The following is an 18,343-nucleotide window of genomic DNA, read 5'->3' as shown; positions in this document are numbered from 1 at the left end:
GCTAAATATTTTTTTTTACGTTTTAGACATTTAAAATGTAGTAAACATATTTGTAACTTTTTTAAACTTTCAAATTTTGAAAACATTTTAAATATTTAAATGGTTTTAGACATTTTAGATTCTTTTTTTTTTTTACATTAAAACACAAACATTTCAAACACCAAATTTTTAAACCACTTCAAAATGTCTTAAACATTGTGAACATTTTTGACATTAAAAAAAAATACTGAAACAATAAAATATTTTTAGACATTTTAAGACGGTTTTGACATTCTAAAATATGAACATTTTTAACCACTTTCAAACATTGTAAACCTTTTTGCCTTTTTTGATTTTAAGAGGTAAATATTTAAAAGTGGTCATGTGAAAGTGAAGAGTCTTTTCCAGTGCCACACATCAGGATGGAAAAGTTGAAGGCCTTAAAAAGTGTCATCGTTGTTGGCCTCCGTTCAGAAGAAACATTTGAGGTGTGTCTCACCTCACTTGTGTCTCACGCCATCTTGGCAGACTGTCACCTACATGACACGTCACAGACTGTCACCTACATGACACGTCACAGACTGTCACCTACATGACACGTCACAGACTGTCACCTACATGACACGTCACAGACTGTCACCTACATGACACGTCACAGACTGTCACCTACATGACACGTCACAGACTGTCACCTACATGACACGTCACAGACTGTCACCTACATGACACGTCACAGACTGTCACCTACATGACACGTCACAGACTGTCACCTACATGACACGTCACAGACTGTCACCTACATGACACGTCACAGACTGTCACCTACATGACACGTCACAGACTGTCACCTACATGACACGTCACAGACTGTCACCTACATGACACGTCACAGACTGTCACCTACATGACACGTCACAGACTGTCACCTACATGACACGTCACAGACTGTCACCTACATGACACGTCACAGACTGTCACCTACATGACACGTCACAGACTGTCACCTACATGACACGTCACAGACTGTCACCTACATGACACGTCACAGACTGTCACCTACATGACACGTCACATTTTTACATGACTTTCATGTCACATGACAACTATTGCTTCAAATTCCTTTTGACTTTTCCTAATAATCTGCGTGTGGTCCAACAAGTGGCTGGGGAGAGGGAAGTCTGGGCTTCCCTGCTTAGGCTGCTGCCCCCGCGACCCGACCTCGGATAAGCGGAAGATGATGGATGGATGTTCCAACATTCATCTTAATATACATCATCACCAAAGAGATAAAGATGGAATCTAATAATAATAATAATAATAATAATAATAATAAGCTGGCAGTGTTAAACATTTCATCTTGTTGCTTGTTGATTGCAGCTCATTTTCTCTTTCAGTTTGCGGAGAAGTTCCAGGAAGTGAAAGAGGCGGCGAAGATGGCGAGAGAGAAATCTCAAGACAAGGTGGACATCAGGAGCACACGGATCGACCTCAATAACGATACTTTTGATTTCAAGGTGGGTGTCGGCGTCCAGTCCATCACATCATAACTTTACTTTCACTTCTGTACGTCCATCAAATGACTTCATCATAACTTTACTTTCACTTTCACTCCTGCACGTCCATCAAGTGGCTTCATCATAACTTTACTTTCTCTTTCACTCCTGTACGTCCATCAAATGACTTCATCATAACTTTACTTTCACTTTCACTCCTGCACGTCCATCAAATGGCTTCATCATAACTTTACTTTCACTTTCACTCCTGCACGTCCATCAAATGACTTCATCATAACTTTACTTTCACTTTCACTCCTGCACGTCCATCAAATGACTTCATCATAACTTTACTTTCACTTTCACTCCTGCACGTCCATCAAATGACTTCATCATAACTTTACTTTCACTTTCACTCCTGCACGTCCATCAAATGACTTCATCATAACTTTACTTTCACTTTCACTCCTGTACGTCCATCAAATGACTTCATTACCCTCTGCACTCCTCACTAACTATTATTATCTACAGAGATTGCAGATATTGTCTCATTTCCTTTACTCCCTCAATGATTTGTGGATATCGTCCTGATTGAGGACACGTTCAAGTCTGAAACTAGTGCTGGATTGACTTGATATCACCAGCAATAGTCAGTATCACACATTGACTTGATATGTAGACTGTGACATCAAACAGGATCCAGTTTCAGATGCTTGTGAGTCCACAGAGTCCAGATGAGATGGTTGTGAGTCCAGATGAGATGGTTGTGAGTCCAGATGAGATGGTTGTGAGTCCACAGAGTCCAGATGAGATGGTTGTGAGTCCACAGAGTCCAGATGAGATGGTTGTGAGTCCACAGAGTCCAGATGAGATGGTTGTGAGTCCACAGAGTCCAGATGAGATGGTTGTGAGTCCAGATGAGATGGTTGTGAGTCCAGATGAGATGGTTGTGAGTCCAGATGAGATGGTTGTGAGTCCACAGAGTCCAGATGAGATGGTTGTGAGTCCAGATGAGATGGTTGTGAGTCCAGATGAGATGGTTGTGAGTCCAGATGAGATGGTTGTGAGTCCAGATGAGATGGTTGTGAGTCCAGATGAGATGGTTGTGAGTCCAGATGAGATGGTTGTGAGTCCAGATGAGATGGTTGTGAGTCCAGATGAGATGGTTGTGAGTCCAGATGAGATGGTTGTGAGTCCAGATGAGATGGTTGTGAGTCCACAGAGTCCAGATGAGATGGTTGTGAGTCCAGATGAGATGGTTGTGAGTCCAGATGAGATGGTTGTGAGTCCAGATGAGATGGTTGTGAGTCCAGATGAGATGGTTGTGAGTCCAGATGAGATGGTTGTGAGTCCAGATGAGATGGTTGTGAGTCCACAGAGTCCAGATGAGATGGTTGTGAGTCCAGATGAGATGGTTGTGAGTCCAGATGAGATGGTTGTGAGTCCACAGAGTCCAGATGAGATGGTTGTGAGTCCAGATGAGATTGTTGTGTGTCCACAGAGTCCAGATGAGATGGTTGTGAGTCCAGATGAGATGGTTGTGAGTCCAGATGAGATGGTTGTGAGTCCAGATGAGATGGTTGTGAGTCCAGATGAGATGGTTGTGAGTCCACAGAGTCCAGATGAGATGGTTGTGAGTCCAGATGAGATGGTTGTGAGTCCAGATGAGATGGTTGTGAGTCCACAGAGTCCAGATGAGATGGTTGTGAGTCCAGATGAGATGGTTGTGAGTCCAGATGAGATGGTTGTGAGTCCAGATGAGATGGTTGTGAGTCCACAGAGTCCAGATGAGATGGTTGTGAGTCCAGATGAGATGGTTGTGAGTCCAGATGAGATGGTTGTGAGTCCAGATGAGATGGTTGTGAGTCCAGATGAGATGGTTGTGAGTCCAGATGAGATGGTTGTGAGTCCAGATGAGATGGTTGTGAGTCCAGATGAGATGGTTGTGAGTCCACAGAGTCCAGATGAGATGGTTGTGAGTCCACAGAGTCCAGATGAGATGGTTGTGAGTCCAGATGAGATGGTTGTGAGTCCAGATGAGATGGTTGTGAGTCCAGATGAGATGGTTGTGAGTCCAGATGAGATGGTTGTGAGTCCAGATGAGATGGTTGTGAGTCCAGATGAGATGGTTGTGAGTCCAGATGAGATGGTTGTGAGTCCACAGAGTCCAGATGAGATTGTTGTGAGTCCAGATGAGATGGTTGTGAGTCCAGATGAGATGGTTGTGAGTCCACAGAGTCCAGATGAGATGGTTGTGAGTCCAGATGAGATTGTTGTGTGTCCACAGAGTCCAGATGAGATGGTTGTGAGTCCAGATGAGATGGTTGTGAGTCCAGATGAGATGGTTGTGAGTCCAGATGAGATGGTTGTGAGTCCAGATGAGATGGTTGTGAGTCCAGATGAGATGGTTGTGAGTCCAGATGAGATGGTTGTGAGTCCACAGAGTCCAGATGAGATGGTTGTGAGTCCAGATGAGATGGTTGTGAGTCCAGATGAGATGGTTGTGAGTCCACAGAGTCCAGATGAGATGGTTGTGAGTCCACAGAGTCCAGATGAGATGGTTGTGAGTCCAGATGAGATGGTTGTGAGTCCAGATGAGATGGTTGTGAGTCCAGATGAGATGGTTGTGAGTCCAGATGAGATGGTTGTGAGTCCAGATGAGATTGTTGTGAGTCCAGATGAGATGGTTGTGAGTCCAGATGAGATGGTTGTGAGTCCAGATGAGATGGTTGTGAGTCCACAGAGTCCAGATGAGATGGTTGTGAGTCCAGATGAGATGGTTGTGAGTCCAGATGAGATGGTTGTGAGTCCAGATGAGATGGTTGTGAGTCCAGATGAGATGGTTGTGAGTCCAGATGAGACGGTTATGAGTCCACAGAGTCCAGATGAGATGGTTGTGAGTCCAGATGAGATGGTTGTGAGTCCAGATGAGATGGTTGTGAGTCCACAGAGTCCAGATGAGATGGTTGTGAGTCCAGATGAGATGGTTGTGAGTCCAGATGAGATGGTTGTGAGTCCAGATGAGATGGTTGTGAGTCCACAGAGTCTAGATGAGATGGTTGTGAGTCCACAGAGTCTAGATGAGATGGTTGTGAGTCCAGATGAGATGGTTGTGAGTCCACAGAGTCCAGATGAGATTGTTGTGAGTCCACAGAGTCTAGATGAGATGGTAGTGAGTCCAGATGAGATGGTTGTGTGTCCACAGAGTCTAGATGAGATGGTTGTGAGTCCAGATGAGATGGTTGTGAGTCCACAGAGTCCAGATGAGATGGTTGTGAGTCCACAGAGTCTAGATGAGATGGTTGTGAGTCCACAGAGTCCAGATGAGATGGTTGTGAGTCCACAGAGTCCAGATGAGATTGTTGTGAGTCCAGATGAGATTGTTGTGAGTCCACAGAGTCCAGATGAGATGGTAGTGAGTCCAGATGAGATGGTTGTGTGTCCACAGAGTCCAGATGAGATTGTTGTGAGTCCAGATGAGATTGTTGTGAGTCCAGATGAGATTGTTGTGAGTCCACAGAGTCTAGATGAGATGGTTGTGAGTCCAGATGAGATGGTTGTGAGTCCACAGAGTCCAGATGAGATGGTTGTGAATCCAGATGAGATGGTTGTGAGTCCACAGAGTCCAGATGAGATGGTTGTGAGTCCAGATGAGATGGTTGTGAGTCCAGATGAGATGGTAGTGAGTCCAGATGAGATGGTTGTGTGTCCACAGAGTCCAGATGAGATTGTTGTGAGTCCAGATGAGATTGTTGTGAGTCCACAGAGTCTAGATGAGATGGTTGTGAGTCCAGATGAGATGGTTGTGTGTCCACAAAGTCCAGATGAGATGGTTGTGAGTCTAGATGAGATGGTTGTGAGTCCAAATGAGATGGTTGTGAGTCCACAGAGTCCAGATGAGATGGTTGTGAGTCCAGATGAGATGGTTGTGAGTCCAGATGAGATGGTTGTGAGTCCAGATGAGATGGTTGTGAGTCCAGATGAGATGGTTGTGAGTCCAGATGAGATGGTTGTGAGTCCAGATGAGATGGTTGTGAGTCCAGATGAGATGGTTGTGAGTCCAGATGAGATGGTTGTGAGTCCACAGAGTCCAGATGAGATTGTTGTGAGTCCAGATGAGATGGTTGTGAGTCCAGATGAGATGGTTGTGAGTCCACAGAGTCCAGATGAGATGGTTGTGAGTCCAGATGAGATTGTTGTGTGTCCACAGAGTCCAGATGAGATGGTTGTGAGTCCAGATGAGATGGTTGTGAGTCCAGATGAGATGGTTGTGAGTCCAGATGAGATGGTTGTGAGTCCAGATGAGATGGTTGTGAGTCCAGATGAGATGGTTGTGAGTCCACAGAGTCCAGATGAGATGGTTGTGAGTCCAGATGAGATGGTTGTGAGTCCAGATGAGATGGTTGTGAGTCCACAGAGTCCAGATGAGATGGTTGTGAGTCCACAGAGTCCAGATGAGATGGTTGTGAGTCCAGATGAGATGGTTGTGAGTCCAGATGAGATGGTTGTGAGTCCAGATGAGATGGTTGTGAGTCCAGATGAGATGGTTGTGAGTCCACAGAGTCCAGATGAGATTGTTGTGAGTCCAGATGAGATTGTTGTGAGTCCAGATGAGATGGTTGTGAGTCCAGATGAGATGGTTGTGAGTCCAGATGAGATGGTTGTGAGTCCACAGAGTCCAGATGAGATGGTTGTGAGTCCAGATGAGATGGTTGTGAGTCCAGATGAGATGGTTGTGAGTCCAGATGAGATGGTTGTGAGTCCAGATGAGATGGTTGTGAGTCCAGATGAGACGGTTATGAGTCCACAGAGTCCAGATGAGATGGTTGTGAGTCCAGATGAGATGGTTGTGAGTCCAGATGAGATGGTTGTGAGTCCACAGAGTCCAGATGAGATGGTTGTGAGTCCAGATGAGATGGTTGTGAGTCCAGATGAGATGGTTGTGAGTCCAGATGAGATGGTTGTGAGTCCACAGAGTCTAGATGAGATGGTTGTGAGTCCACAGAGTCTAGATGAGATGGTTGTGAGTCCAGATGAGATGGTTGTGAGTCCACAGAGTCCAGATGAGATTGTTGTGAGTCCACAGAGTCTAGATGAGATGGTAGTGAGTCCAGATGAGATGGTTGTGTGTCCACAGAGTCTAGATGAGATGGTTGTGAGTCCAGATGAGATGGTTGTGAGTCCACAGAGTCCAGATGAGATGGTTGTGAGTCCACAGAGTCTAGATGAGATGGTTGTGAGTCCACAGAGTCCAGATGAGATGGTTGTGAGTCCACAGAGTCCAGATGAGATTGTTGTGAGTCCAGATGAGATTGTTGTGAGTCCACAGAGTCCAGATGAGATGGTAGTGAGTCCAGATGAGATGGTTGTGTGTCCACAGAGTCCAGATGAGATTGTTGTGAGTCCAGATGAGATTGTTGTGAGTCCAGATGAGATTGTTGTGAGTCCACAGAGTCTAGATGAGATGGTTGTGAGTCCAGATGAGATGGTTGTGAGTCCACAGAGTCCAGATGAGATGGTTGTGAATCCAGATGAGATGGTTGTGAGTCCACAGAGTCCAGATGAGATGGTTGTGAGTCCACAGAGTCCAGATGAGATGGCTGTGAATCCAGATGAGATGGTTGTGAGTCCACAGAGTCCAGATGAGATGGTTGTGAGTCCAGATGAGATGGTTGTGAGTCCAGATGAGATGGTAGTGAGTCCAGATGAGATGGTTGTGTGTCCACAGAGTCCAGATGAGATTGTTGTGAGTCCAGATGAGATTGTTGTGAGTCCACAGAGTCTAGATGAGATGGTTGTGAGTCCAGATGAGATGGTTGTGTGTCCACAAAGTCCAGATGAGATGGTTGTGAGTCTAGATGAGATGGTTGTGAGTCCAAATGAGATGGTTGTGAGTCCACAGAGTCCAGATGAGATGGTAGTGAGTCCAGATGAGATGGTAGTGAGTCCAGATGAGATGGTTGTGAGTCCAGATGAGATGGTTGTGAGTCCACAGAGTCCAGATGAGATGGTTGTGAGTCCAGATGAGATGGTAGTGAGTCCAGATGAGATGGTTGTGTGTCCACAGAGTCCAGATGAGATTGTTGTGAGTCCAGATGAGATTGTTGTGAGTCCACAGAGTCTAGATGAGATGGTTGTGAGTCCAGATGAGATGGTTGTGTGTCCACAAAGTCCAGATGAGATGGTTGTGAGTCTAGATGAGATGGTTGTGAGTCCAAATGAGATGGTTGTGAGTCCACAGAGTCCAGATGAGATGGTAGTGAGTCCAGATGAGATGGTAGTGAGTCCAGATGAGATGGTTGTGAGTCCACAGAGTCCAGATGAGATGGTTGTGAGTCCACAGAGTCCAGATGAGATGGCTGTGAATCCAGATGAGATGGTTGTGAGTCCACAGAGTCCAGATGAGATGGTTGTGAGTCCAGATGAGATGGTAGTGAGTCCAGATGAGATGGTTGTGTGTCCACAGAGTCCAGATGAGATTGTTGTGAGTCCAGATGAGATTGTTGTGAGTCCACAGAGTCTAGATGAGATGGTTGTGAGTCCAGATGAGATGGTTGTGTGTCCACAAAGTCCAGATGAGATGGTTGTGAGTCTAGATGAGATGGTTGTGAGTCCAAATGAGATGGTTGTGAGTCCACAGAGTCCAGATGAGATGGTAGTGAGTCCAGATGAGATGGTAGTGAGTCCAGATGAGATGGTAGTGAGTCCAGATGAGATGGTTGTGAGTCCACAGAGTCCAGATGAGATGGTAGTGAGTCCAGATGAGATGGTTGTGAGTCCACAGAGTCCAGATGAGATGGTTGTGAATCCAGATGAGATGGTTGTGAGTCCACAGAGTCCAGATGAGATGGCTGTGAATCCAGATGAGATGGTTGTGAGTCCACAGAGTCCAGATGAGATGGTTGTGAGTCCACAGAGTCCAGATGAGATTGTTGTGAGTCCAGATGAGATTGTTGTGAGTCCACAGAGTCCAGATGAGATGGTAGTGAGTCCAGATGAGATGGTTGTGTGTCCACAGAGTCCAGATGAGATTGTTGTGAGTCCAGATGAGATTGTTGTGAGTCCAGATGAGATTGTTGTGAGTCCACAGAGTCTAGATGAGATGGTTGTGAGTCCAGATGAGATGGTTGTGAGTCCACAGAGTCCAGATGAGATGGTTGTGAATCCAGATGAGATGGTTGTGAGTCCACAGAGTCCAGATGAGATGGTTGTGAGTCCACAGAGTCCAGATGAGATGGCTGTGAATCCAGATGAGATGGTTGTGAGTCCACAGAGTCCAGATGAGATGGTTGTGAGTCCAGATGAGATGGTTGTGAGTCCAGATGAGATGGTAGTGAGTCCAGATGAGATGGTTGTGTGTCCACAGAGTCCAGATGAGATTGTTGTGAGTCCAGATGAGATTGTTGTGAGTCCACAGAGTCTAGATGAGATGGTTGTGAGTCCAGATGAGATGGTTGTGTGTCCACAAAGTCCAGATGAGATGGTTGTGAGTCTAGATGAGATGGTTGTGAGTCCAAATGAGATGGTTGTGAGTCCACAGAGTCCAGATGAGATGGTAGTGAGTCCAGATGAGATGGTAGTGAGTCCAGATGAGATGGTTGTGAGTCCAGATGAGATGGTTGTGAGTCCACAGAGTCCAGATGAGATGGTTGTGAGTCCAGATGAGATGGTAGTGAGTCCAGATGAGATGGTTGTGTGTCCACAGAGTCCAGATGAGATTGTTGTGAGTCCAGATGAGATTGTTGTGAGTCCACAGAGTCTAGATGAGATGGTTGTGAGTCCAGATGAGATGGTTGTGTGTCCACAAAGTCCAGATGAGATGGTTGTGAGTCTAGATGAGATGGTTGTGAGTCCAAATGAGATGGTTGTGAGTCCACAGAGTCCAGATGAGATGGTAGTGAGTCCAGATGAGATGGTAGTGAGTCCAGATGAGATGGTTGTGAATCCAGATGAGATGGTTGTGAGTCCACAGAGTCCAGATGAGATGGTTGTGAGTCCACAGAGTCCAGATGAGATGGCTGTGAATCCAGATGAGATGGTTGTGAGTCCACAGAGTCCAGATGAGATGGTTGTGAGTCCAGATGAGATGGTAGTGAGTCCAGATGAGATGGTTGTGTGTCCACAGAGTCCAGATGAGATTGTTGTGAGTCCAGATGAGATTGTTGTGAGTCCACAGAGTCTAGATGAGATGGTTGTGAGTCCAGATGAGATGGTTGTGTGTCCACAAAGTCCAGATGAGATGGTTGTGAGTCTAGATGAGATGGTTGTGAGTCCAAATGAGATGGTTGTGAGTCCACAGAGTCCAGATGAGATGGTAGTGAGTCCAGATGAGATGGTAGTGAGTCCAGATGAGATGGTTGTGAGTCCACAGAGTCCAGATGAGATGGTTGTGAGTCCACAGAGTCCAGATGAGATGGTTGTGAGTCCACAGAGTCCAGATGAGATGGTTGTGAGTCCAGAGAAAGACAAGTGGTCATGATGGATGGTGGACACTTCATGCCTGGTTGAACAGGAAGAGCGTCCAGACTTTCAGAGTCCATGGTCTAGAAGCTCAGAAGTTGCTTGTCTTCCCAGCAGGACTCTGGACCTTCATCTCCAGGGTCCAAGCAGGCCTCCAGCTTCAATGGCACTGATGATGAGAAGATCTTCAAAGTGGGTCCAGAGATGCTCCTGATGAAGACTGAGCATGAAAGTACAGCACAACAAAGGTATGCGATATCACCTTGTATCGCTGCTGTTTGATATCACCTTGTATCGCTGCTGTTTGATATCACCTTGTATCGCTGCTGTTTGATATCACCTTGTATCGCTGCTGTTTGATATCACCTTGTATCGCTGCTGTGTGATATCATCTTGTATCGCTGCTGTTTGATATCACCTTGTATTGCTACTGTTTGATATCACCTTGCATCATTGCTGGATCAGACTTGATCCCTGCATGTAAGCAGAAGAGCAGATGTTCCAGATGGGAGATCAGCACTGATCCAGATGTGTGCAGGCTAACCAATTAGCATTAGCCCTCTCACTTTGTGTACTACAAGATGCTGTTATTATTATTATGATGTACATTACTATTATTACTTACATTACCATTATGTACATTACTATGATTATTATTTACATTACGATTGTAGCTGAGATAGGCGCCAGTGCCCCCCGCGACCCCAAAAAAAGGGAATAAGCGGTAGAAAATGGATGGATTACTATTATGTACATTACTATTATTATGTATATTAATATTATTATGTACATTACTATTATTATTATGTACTTAACTATTTTTTTTATGTACATTTCTATTATTATCCATCCATCCATTTGCTACGGCTTGTCCCCTTTGGGGTGGCAGGGGGTGCTGGAGCCTATCTCAACTGCATTCAGGGAGGAAGGTGGTGTACACCCTGGACATTATTTAGTTCATTATTATTATGATGTACATGACTATTTTTATTATGGACATTACTATTATCATTATGTATTTACTATTATGTTCATTACTATTATGTTATTATTTGTGTGTACATTACTACTGTGTTCATTATTATGTACATTATTATCATGTACATTACTATTATTATGTACATTATTATGTACTTTAATATTAATAACAACGTACATAATAATAATCCACATCATATTGTTGATTGTAGCTGAGATAGACGCCAGCGCCCCCGCGACCCCAAAAGGGAATAAGCGGTAGGAAATGGATGGATATTGATGATTTACATATTGTACATCATAATACTGTATGTCATAATAATGTACATCACAATAATGTAAATAGTAATAATGTCCATCATAGTAATGTACATAATAATAACAGTAATGTACATCATAGTGATGATATACATAATAAAGATGTACGTCATAGTAGTAATGTACATAACAATAATAATGTGCATGATAGTGATAATATACATAATAATAATAATGTACATCATAGTAATATACATAGCAATAATAATAATGTACATCAAAGTAATGTACATGACAACAATAATAATGTAAATCATAGTAATAATATATATAATAATAATACTAATAATGTACATCATAGTAATCATGTACATAATGTACATAATAGTAATGTAAATAATAATGTACATCATAGTGATAATCTACATAATATTAATATTGTAAATCATAGTAATAATGTAAATAATAATGTACATCATAGTGATAATCTACATAATATTAATATTGTACATCATAGTGCAGCTGAGAGGCACTTTCATTTTTGAGGGAAAACTACACTTGAATATTTTCTGATGTTGAAAACATTTTTGTTTTCAAAATAAAAGCTTCAGTGTCTGCTTGTCATCTTGATTTGCCTTTTCAAAGTAAGAGATTCATCTAATCTGTAAAGAGTGTAGAATGCATGAATGTGACATGATGATGATGTTCCTGCAGCAGCAAGTGGGAGGCGGAGCTCCAGAGTCTGCGGGAGAAGAACTCCATGTTGGTGGAGGAGCTGCAGCACGCCTCCACCAACATGGACGTCTGCAAGAAGCAAGTCGGCGCCTGCAAGGAGGAAAGTGACGCACTTCGACAGAAGGTGAGGACTTTGGCTCACCTCGCACCCTAGACCATGGAACATCATGTCTGCACCACCTCAGACTATGGCAGCCTAGACCATGGAACATCATGTCTGCACCACCTCAGACTATGGCACCCTAGACCATGGAACATCATGTCTGCACCACCTCAGACTATGGCAGCCTAGACCATGGAACATCATGTCTGCACCACCTCAGACTATGGCACCCTAGACCATGGAACATCATGTCTACATCACCTCAGACTATGGCACCTTAGACCATGGAACATCATGTCTGCACCACCTCAGACTATGGCACCCTAGACCATGGAACATCATGTCTGCACCACCACAGACTATGGCACCCTAGACCATGGAACATCATGTCTGCACCACCTCAGACTATGGCACCCTAGACCATGGAACATCATGTCTGCACCACCTCAGACTATGGCACCCTAGACCATGGAACATCATGTCTGCACCACCACAGACTATGGCACCCTAGACCATGGAACATCATGTCTGCACCACCTCAGACTATGGCACCCTAGACCATGGAACATCATGTCTACATCACCTCAGACTATGGCACCTTAGACCATGGAACATCATGTCTGCACCACCTCAGACTATGGCACCCTAGACCATGGAACATCATGTCTGCACCACCACAGACTATGGCACCCTAGACCATGGAACATCATGTCTGCACCACCACAGACTATGGCACCCTAGACCATGGAACATCATGTCTGCACCACCACAGACTATGGCACCCTAGACCATGGAACATCATGTCTGCACCACCTCAGACTATGGCACCCTAGACCATGGAACATCATGTCTGCACCACCACAGACTATGGCACCCTAGACCATGGAACATCATGTCTACATCACCTCAGACTATGGCACCCTAGACCATGGAACATCATGTCTGCACCACCTCAGAATATGGCACCCTAGACCATGGAACATCATGTCTGCACCACCTCAGAATATGGCACCCTAGACCATGGAACATCATGTCTGCACCACCTCAGACTATGGCACCTTAGACCATGGAAACATCATGTCTGCACCACCTCAGACTATGGCACCCTAGACCATGGAACATCATGTCTGCACCACCTCAGACTATGGCACCCTAGACCATGGAACATCATGTCTACACCGCCTCAGACTATGGCACCCTAGACCATGGAAACATCATGTCTGCACCACCTCAGACTATGGCACCCTAGACCATGGAACATCATGTCTGCACCACCTCAGACTATGGCACCCTAGACCATGGAACATCATGTCTGCACCACCTCAGACTATGGCACCCTAGACCATGGAACATCATGTCTGCACCACCTCAGACTATGGCACCCTAGACCATGGAACATCATGTCTACATCACCTCAGACTATGGCACCCTAGACCATGGAACATCATGTCTGCACCACCTCAGAATATGGCACCCTAGACCATGGAACATCATGTCTGCACCACCTCAGAATATGGCACCCTAGACCATGGAACATCATGTCTGCACCACCTCAGACTATGGCACCTTAGACCGTGGAAACATCATGTCTGCACCACCTCAGACTATGGCACCCTAGACCATGGAACATCATGTCTGCACCACCTCAGACTATGGCACCCTAGACCATGGAACATCATGTCTGCACCACCTCAGACTATGGCACCCTAGACCATGGAACATCATGTCTGCACCACCTCAGACTATGGCACCCTAGACCATGGAACATCATGTCTGCACCACCTCAGACTATGGCACCCTAGACCATGGAACATCATGTCTGCACCACCTCAGACTATGGCACCCTAGACCATGGAACATCATGTCTGCCCCACCTCAGACTATGGCACCCTAGACCATGGAACATCATGTCTGCACCACCTCAGACTATGGCACCCTAGACCATGGAACATCATGTCTGCACCACCTCAGACTATGGCACCCTAGACCATGGAACATCATGTCTGCACCACCTCAGACTATGGCACCTTAGACCATGGAACATCATGTCTGCACCACCTCAGACTATGGCACCTTAGACCATGGAACATCATGTCTGCACCACCTCAGACTATGGCACCTTAGACCATGGAACATCATGTCTGCACCACCTCAGACTATGGCACCCTAGACCATGGAACATCATGTCTGCACCACCTCAGACTATGGCACCCTAGACCATGGAACATCATGTCTGCACCACCTCAGACTATGGCACCTTAGACCATGGAACATCATGTCTGCACCACCTCAGACTATGGCACCCTAGACCATGGAACATCATGTCTGCACCACCTCAGACTATGGCACCTTAGACCATGGAACATCATGTCTGCACCACCTCAGACTATGGCACCCTAGACCATGGAACATCATGTCTGCACCACCTCAGACTATGGCACCTTAGACCATGGAACATCATGTCTGCACCACCTCAGACTATGGCACCTTAGACCATGGAACATCATGTCTGCACCACCTCAGACTATGGCACCTTAGACCATGGAACATCATGTCTGCACCACCTCAGACTATGGCACCCTAGACCATGGAACATCATGTCTGCACCACCTCAGACTATGGCACCCTAGACCATGGAACATCATGTCTGCACCACCTCAGACTATGGCACCCTAGACCATGGAACATCATGTCTGCACCACCTCAGACTATGGCACCCTAGACCATGGAACATCATGTCTGCACCACCTCAGACTATGGCACCCTAGACCGTGGAACATCATGTCTGCACCACCTCAGACTATGGCACCCTAGACCGTGGAACATCATGTCTGCACCACCTCAGACTATGGCACCCTAGACCATGGAACATCATGTCTGCACCACCTCAGACTATGGCACCCTAGACCATGGAACATCATGTCTGCACCACCTCAGACTATGGCACCCTAGACCATGGAACATCATGTCTGCACCACCTCAGACTATGGCACTCTAGACCATGGAACATCATGTCTACACCGCCTCAGACTATGGCACCCTAGACCGTGGAACATCATGTCTGCACCACCTCAGACTATGGCACCCTAGACCATAGAACATCATGTCTGCACCACCTCAGACTATGGCACCCTAGACCATGGAACATCATGTCTGCACCACCTCAGACTATGGCACCCTAGACCATGGAACATCATGTCTGCACCACCTCAGACTATGGCACCCTAGACCATGGAACATCATGTCTGCACCACCTCAGACTATGGCACCTTAGACCATGGAACATCATGTCTGCACCACCTCAGACTATGGCACCCTAGACCATGGAACATCATGTCTGCACCACCTCAGACTATGGCACCTTAGACCATGGAACATCATGTCTGCACCACCTCAGACTATGGCACCTTAGACCATGGAACATCATGTCTGCACCACCTCAGACTATGGCACCCTAGACCATGGAACATCATGTCTGCACCACCTCAGACTATGGCACCTTAGACCATGGAACATCATGTCTGCACCACCTCAGACTATGGCACCCTAGACCATGGAACATCATGTCTGCACCACCTCAGACTATGGCACCCTAGACCATGGAACATCATGTCTGCACCACCTCAGACTATGGCACCCTAGACCATGGAACATCATGTCTGCACCACCTCAGACTATGGCACCCTAGACCATGGAACATCATGTCTGCACCACCTCAGACTATGGCACCCTAGACCATGGAACATCATGTCTGCACCACCTCAGACTATGGCACCCTAGACCATGGAACATCATGTCTGCACCACCTCAGACTATGGCACCTTAGACCATGGAACATCATGTCTGCACCACCTCAGACTATGGCACCCTAGACCATGGAACATCATGTCTGCACCACCTCAGACTACCAGGAAGTCCTTTCAATAGAAGTTCAAAGGTGCACACAAGTGGGATGTCCAGTTTTTTAAACCGCTGTCGGCTGCAAGTCTCCATCAACAAACATTTCAGGACTTGTTCTGAAGAAAATCCCAATTTCCTTTGAAGTTTAGACATGTTTTTCTTAAAGACATCAATGACATTTTAATAACAATCTACAAGGATTCAAATGTCCTCACCTTTCCAAAGGCAACTTTACATTTTTGGAATATTCACTGGCCATTTCAATGTGACACCACCCTAGACTACACTGCATGTAGGACTAGTCTCAGCTCAGTAACACCACCTAGACTAGTCTCAGCTGAGTCAGCAGGCACTGAACAACATCAAAAGCCGACTGCTAGAGGTCAAGGGTCGGCCTTACAGAGCAGGAAGACATTGAACATCGAACACAGAGTGGCTTTACACACATGGGCAGCTACAAAGGTGGTGTTCAGCTCCAAAAAGGTGGTGTCATCTCACAGTGTGTGTGTGTGTGTGTTCAGATTGCAGAACTGGAGTTGCAGTGCCAGGAGGCGGCTCAGGAGCAGCAAAGGAACGCAGAACTTTTAGGGCGTGTGCAGCAGTTGGAGGCGGAGCTACGTGACAAACACCAGGTGGGACTGATTCTACTTTTAATTTGTAGGAAGTCCATTTTCATTCACGAACACCTGCTCAGGTAACTTCCTTTGCTTCTGCTGCTTTTATGCACCTGAACTGACTTGGTGGGCGGGGCTACTGTCAGACACAAATACAATGGGGTCCAGTACTGTGCGTGATGACATCATTGATGACATCACTGCCTCTTTATGGGGATTGTTGTCTAACATTGTCTGTCTCGTGTAGGAGGTAGAGAACCTCAGGAGGCAGGCAGAGATAATCCCCCAACTCATGGCCGAGTGTGACAACATCACCTCCAAACTGCAGGTACACACACACACACACACACACACACACGCACGCACGCACACACACACACGCGATGAAAAATCATTTAACAATGTTGTGTGCACATAATGACATCATCAAGTGTTAAGTCATGTGGTAGACAGAAGGTCACATGATCCATGAAAGAGGAAGTGACCGTGTGTTGTGTATCCAGGGGGCGGGAACAAAAACAACAAAGACATTTTTCACATTTGTGCCAGCAGCAGCTGAAAAAACAGCAAGAAAAAAAAGGGTTAGGCTTCTTCCACTTGCATGACGGCTAAAATAATATTTCTTTCAGCCTTTTGTCCTGGAATAGAAATTTTAGCTGCCATTTTACACTCGTGAAACATGCTCATTCTTGTCTCCTTCTCCTATCACCTCTACTCTCATGAAATATCATCATTGATTATATCTCATCATGTCTTTATTTCACAACTGCACTCATAAATGATCATTGCTTATACCTCATGTTCAACCAACTGTACTCATGAAATACCATTGATTATATCTCATGATATTTATATTTCATCAATTGACTCTTAAAAGATTATAATTGATTATATCTCATATTTATATCAACCAGTGTACTCATGAAATACTGATTATACCTCATATTTATATTTCAACAATTGCACTCATGAAATAACCAATGCTTATATCTCATATTTATATTTTACAACCGAACTGGGCTCTTAAAATATTGTCATTGCTTATATCTCATATTTGTATTTAAATCACTGTGCTCATGAAATATCATTGATTATATCATCATATTTATATTTCACAACTAGTCTTAATATATCATTGATTTACATCTCATATTTGCATTTCACTGACCAGACCCATTAAATATCGTCATTGATTATATCTCATTTATATTTCAACAACTGAACTGATAAAATATCATTTATTATATCTCCTATTTATATTTCAACAGTTGTACCCATAAATTATCATTGATTATATCTCATTTTTGTATGTCAACAATTGTACTCATTAAACTATCATCCCTGATTATATCTCATATTTATATTTGAACTGTACTCATAAAATATCATTGATTTTATCTCATTAATATTTCAACAACTAATCAAAATATCATTGATTATAACATATTTAAATTTCAAAAACTGTACTCATAAAATCATATCACTGATTATCTCATATTTTTGTTTCAACAACTGTACTCATAAAATATCATTATGTCTCATTTATATTTCAACCGTACTCCTAAAATATCATCATTGATTATATTTCATTAAATTTATATTTCACAAACTGCACTTAAAATAAAATCGATTATATCTCATATTTATATTTCAACTGGACTCATGGAAATATCATCACTGATTATATCTCATATTTATATTTCACCAACTGCACTTAAAATATAATTGATTATATCTCATATTTCTATTTCTACAACTGTACTCATACAATAGTATCATTGATTACCGGTATATTTATATTTCAACAACTGTACTCACAAAAT

The 18,343-nt window shown here is 44.5% G+C and overlaps 1 protein-coding gene across 5 annotated transcripts in view; it reads left to right on the top strand.

The window, feature by feature from the left end:
• LOC133542912 (homer protein homolog 2-like) overlaps positions 1-16,953 on the top strand; it is a 46,072-nt gene extending 29,119 nt beyond the window's left edge. For 2 of the 5 annotated variants that reach the window (XM_061887170.1, XM_061887168.1), the window contains exons 4-8: positions 1,374-1,493; positions 10,047-10,180; positions 11,883-12,027; positions 16,428-16,538; positions 16,768-16,953. In XM_061887170.1, coding sequence (XP_061743154.1) covers positions 1,374-1,493; positions 10,047-10,180; positions 11,883-12,027; positions 16,428-16,538; positions 16,768-16,938 — 681 coding nt within the window. In that variant the 3' untranslated portion in view covers positions 16,939-16,953. The remainder of the gene's footprint in view (positions 1-1,373; positions 1,494-10,046; positions 10,181-11,882; positions 12,028-16,427; positions 16,539-16,767) is intronic. The other 3 variants (XM_061887171.1, XM_061887172.1, XM_061887169.1) reach the window with 3 other exon arrangements.
• The last annotated feature ends 1,390 nt before the right edge of the window (positions 16,954-18,343 follow it).

Source organism: Nerophis ophidion, linkage group LG25, assembly GCF_033978795.1.
Source record: "Nerophis ophidion isolate RoL-2023_Sa linkage group LG25, RoL_Noph_v1.0, whole genome shotgun sequence".
Taxonomy (NCBI): Eukaryota; Metazoa; Chordata; class Actinopteri; order Syngnathiformes; family Syngnathidae; genus Nerophis; species Nerophis ophidion.
This window is presented reverse-complemented; position numbering and strand designations above follow the sequence as displayed.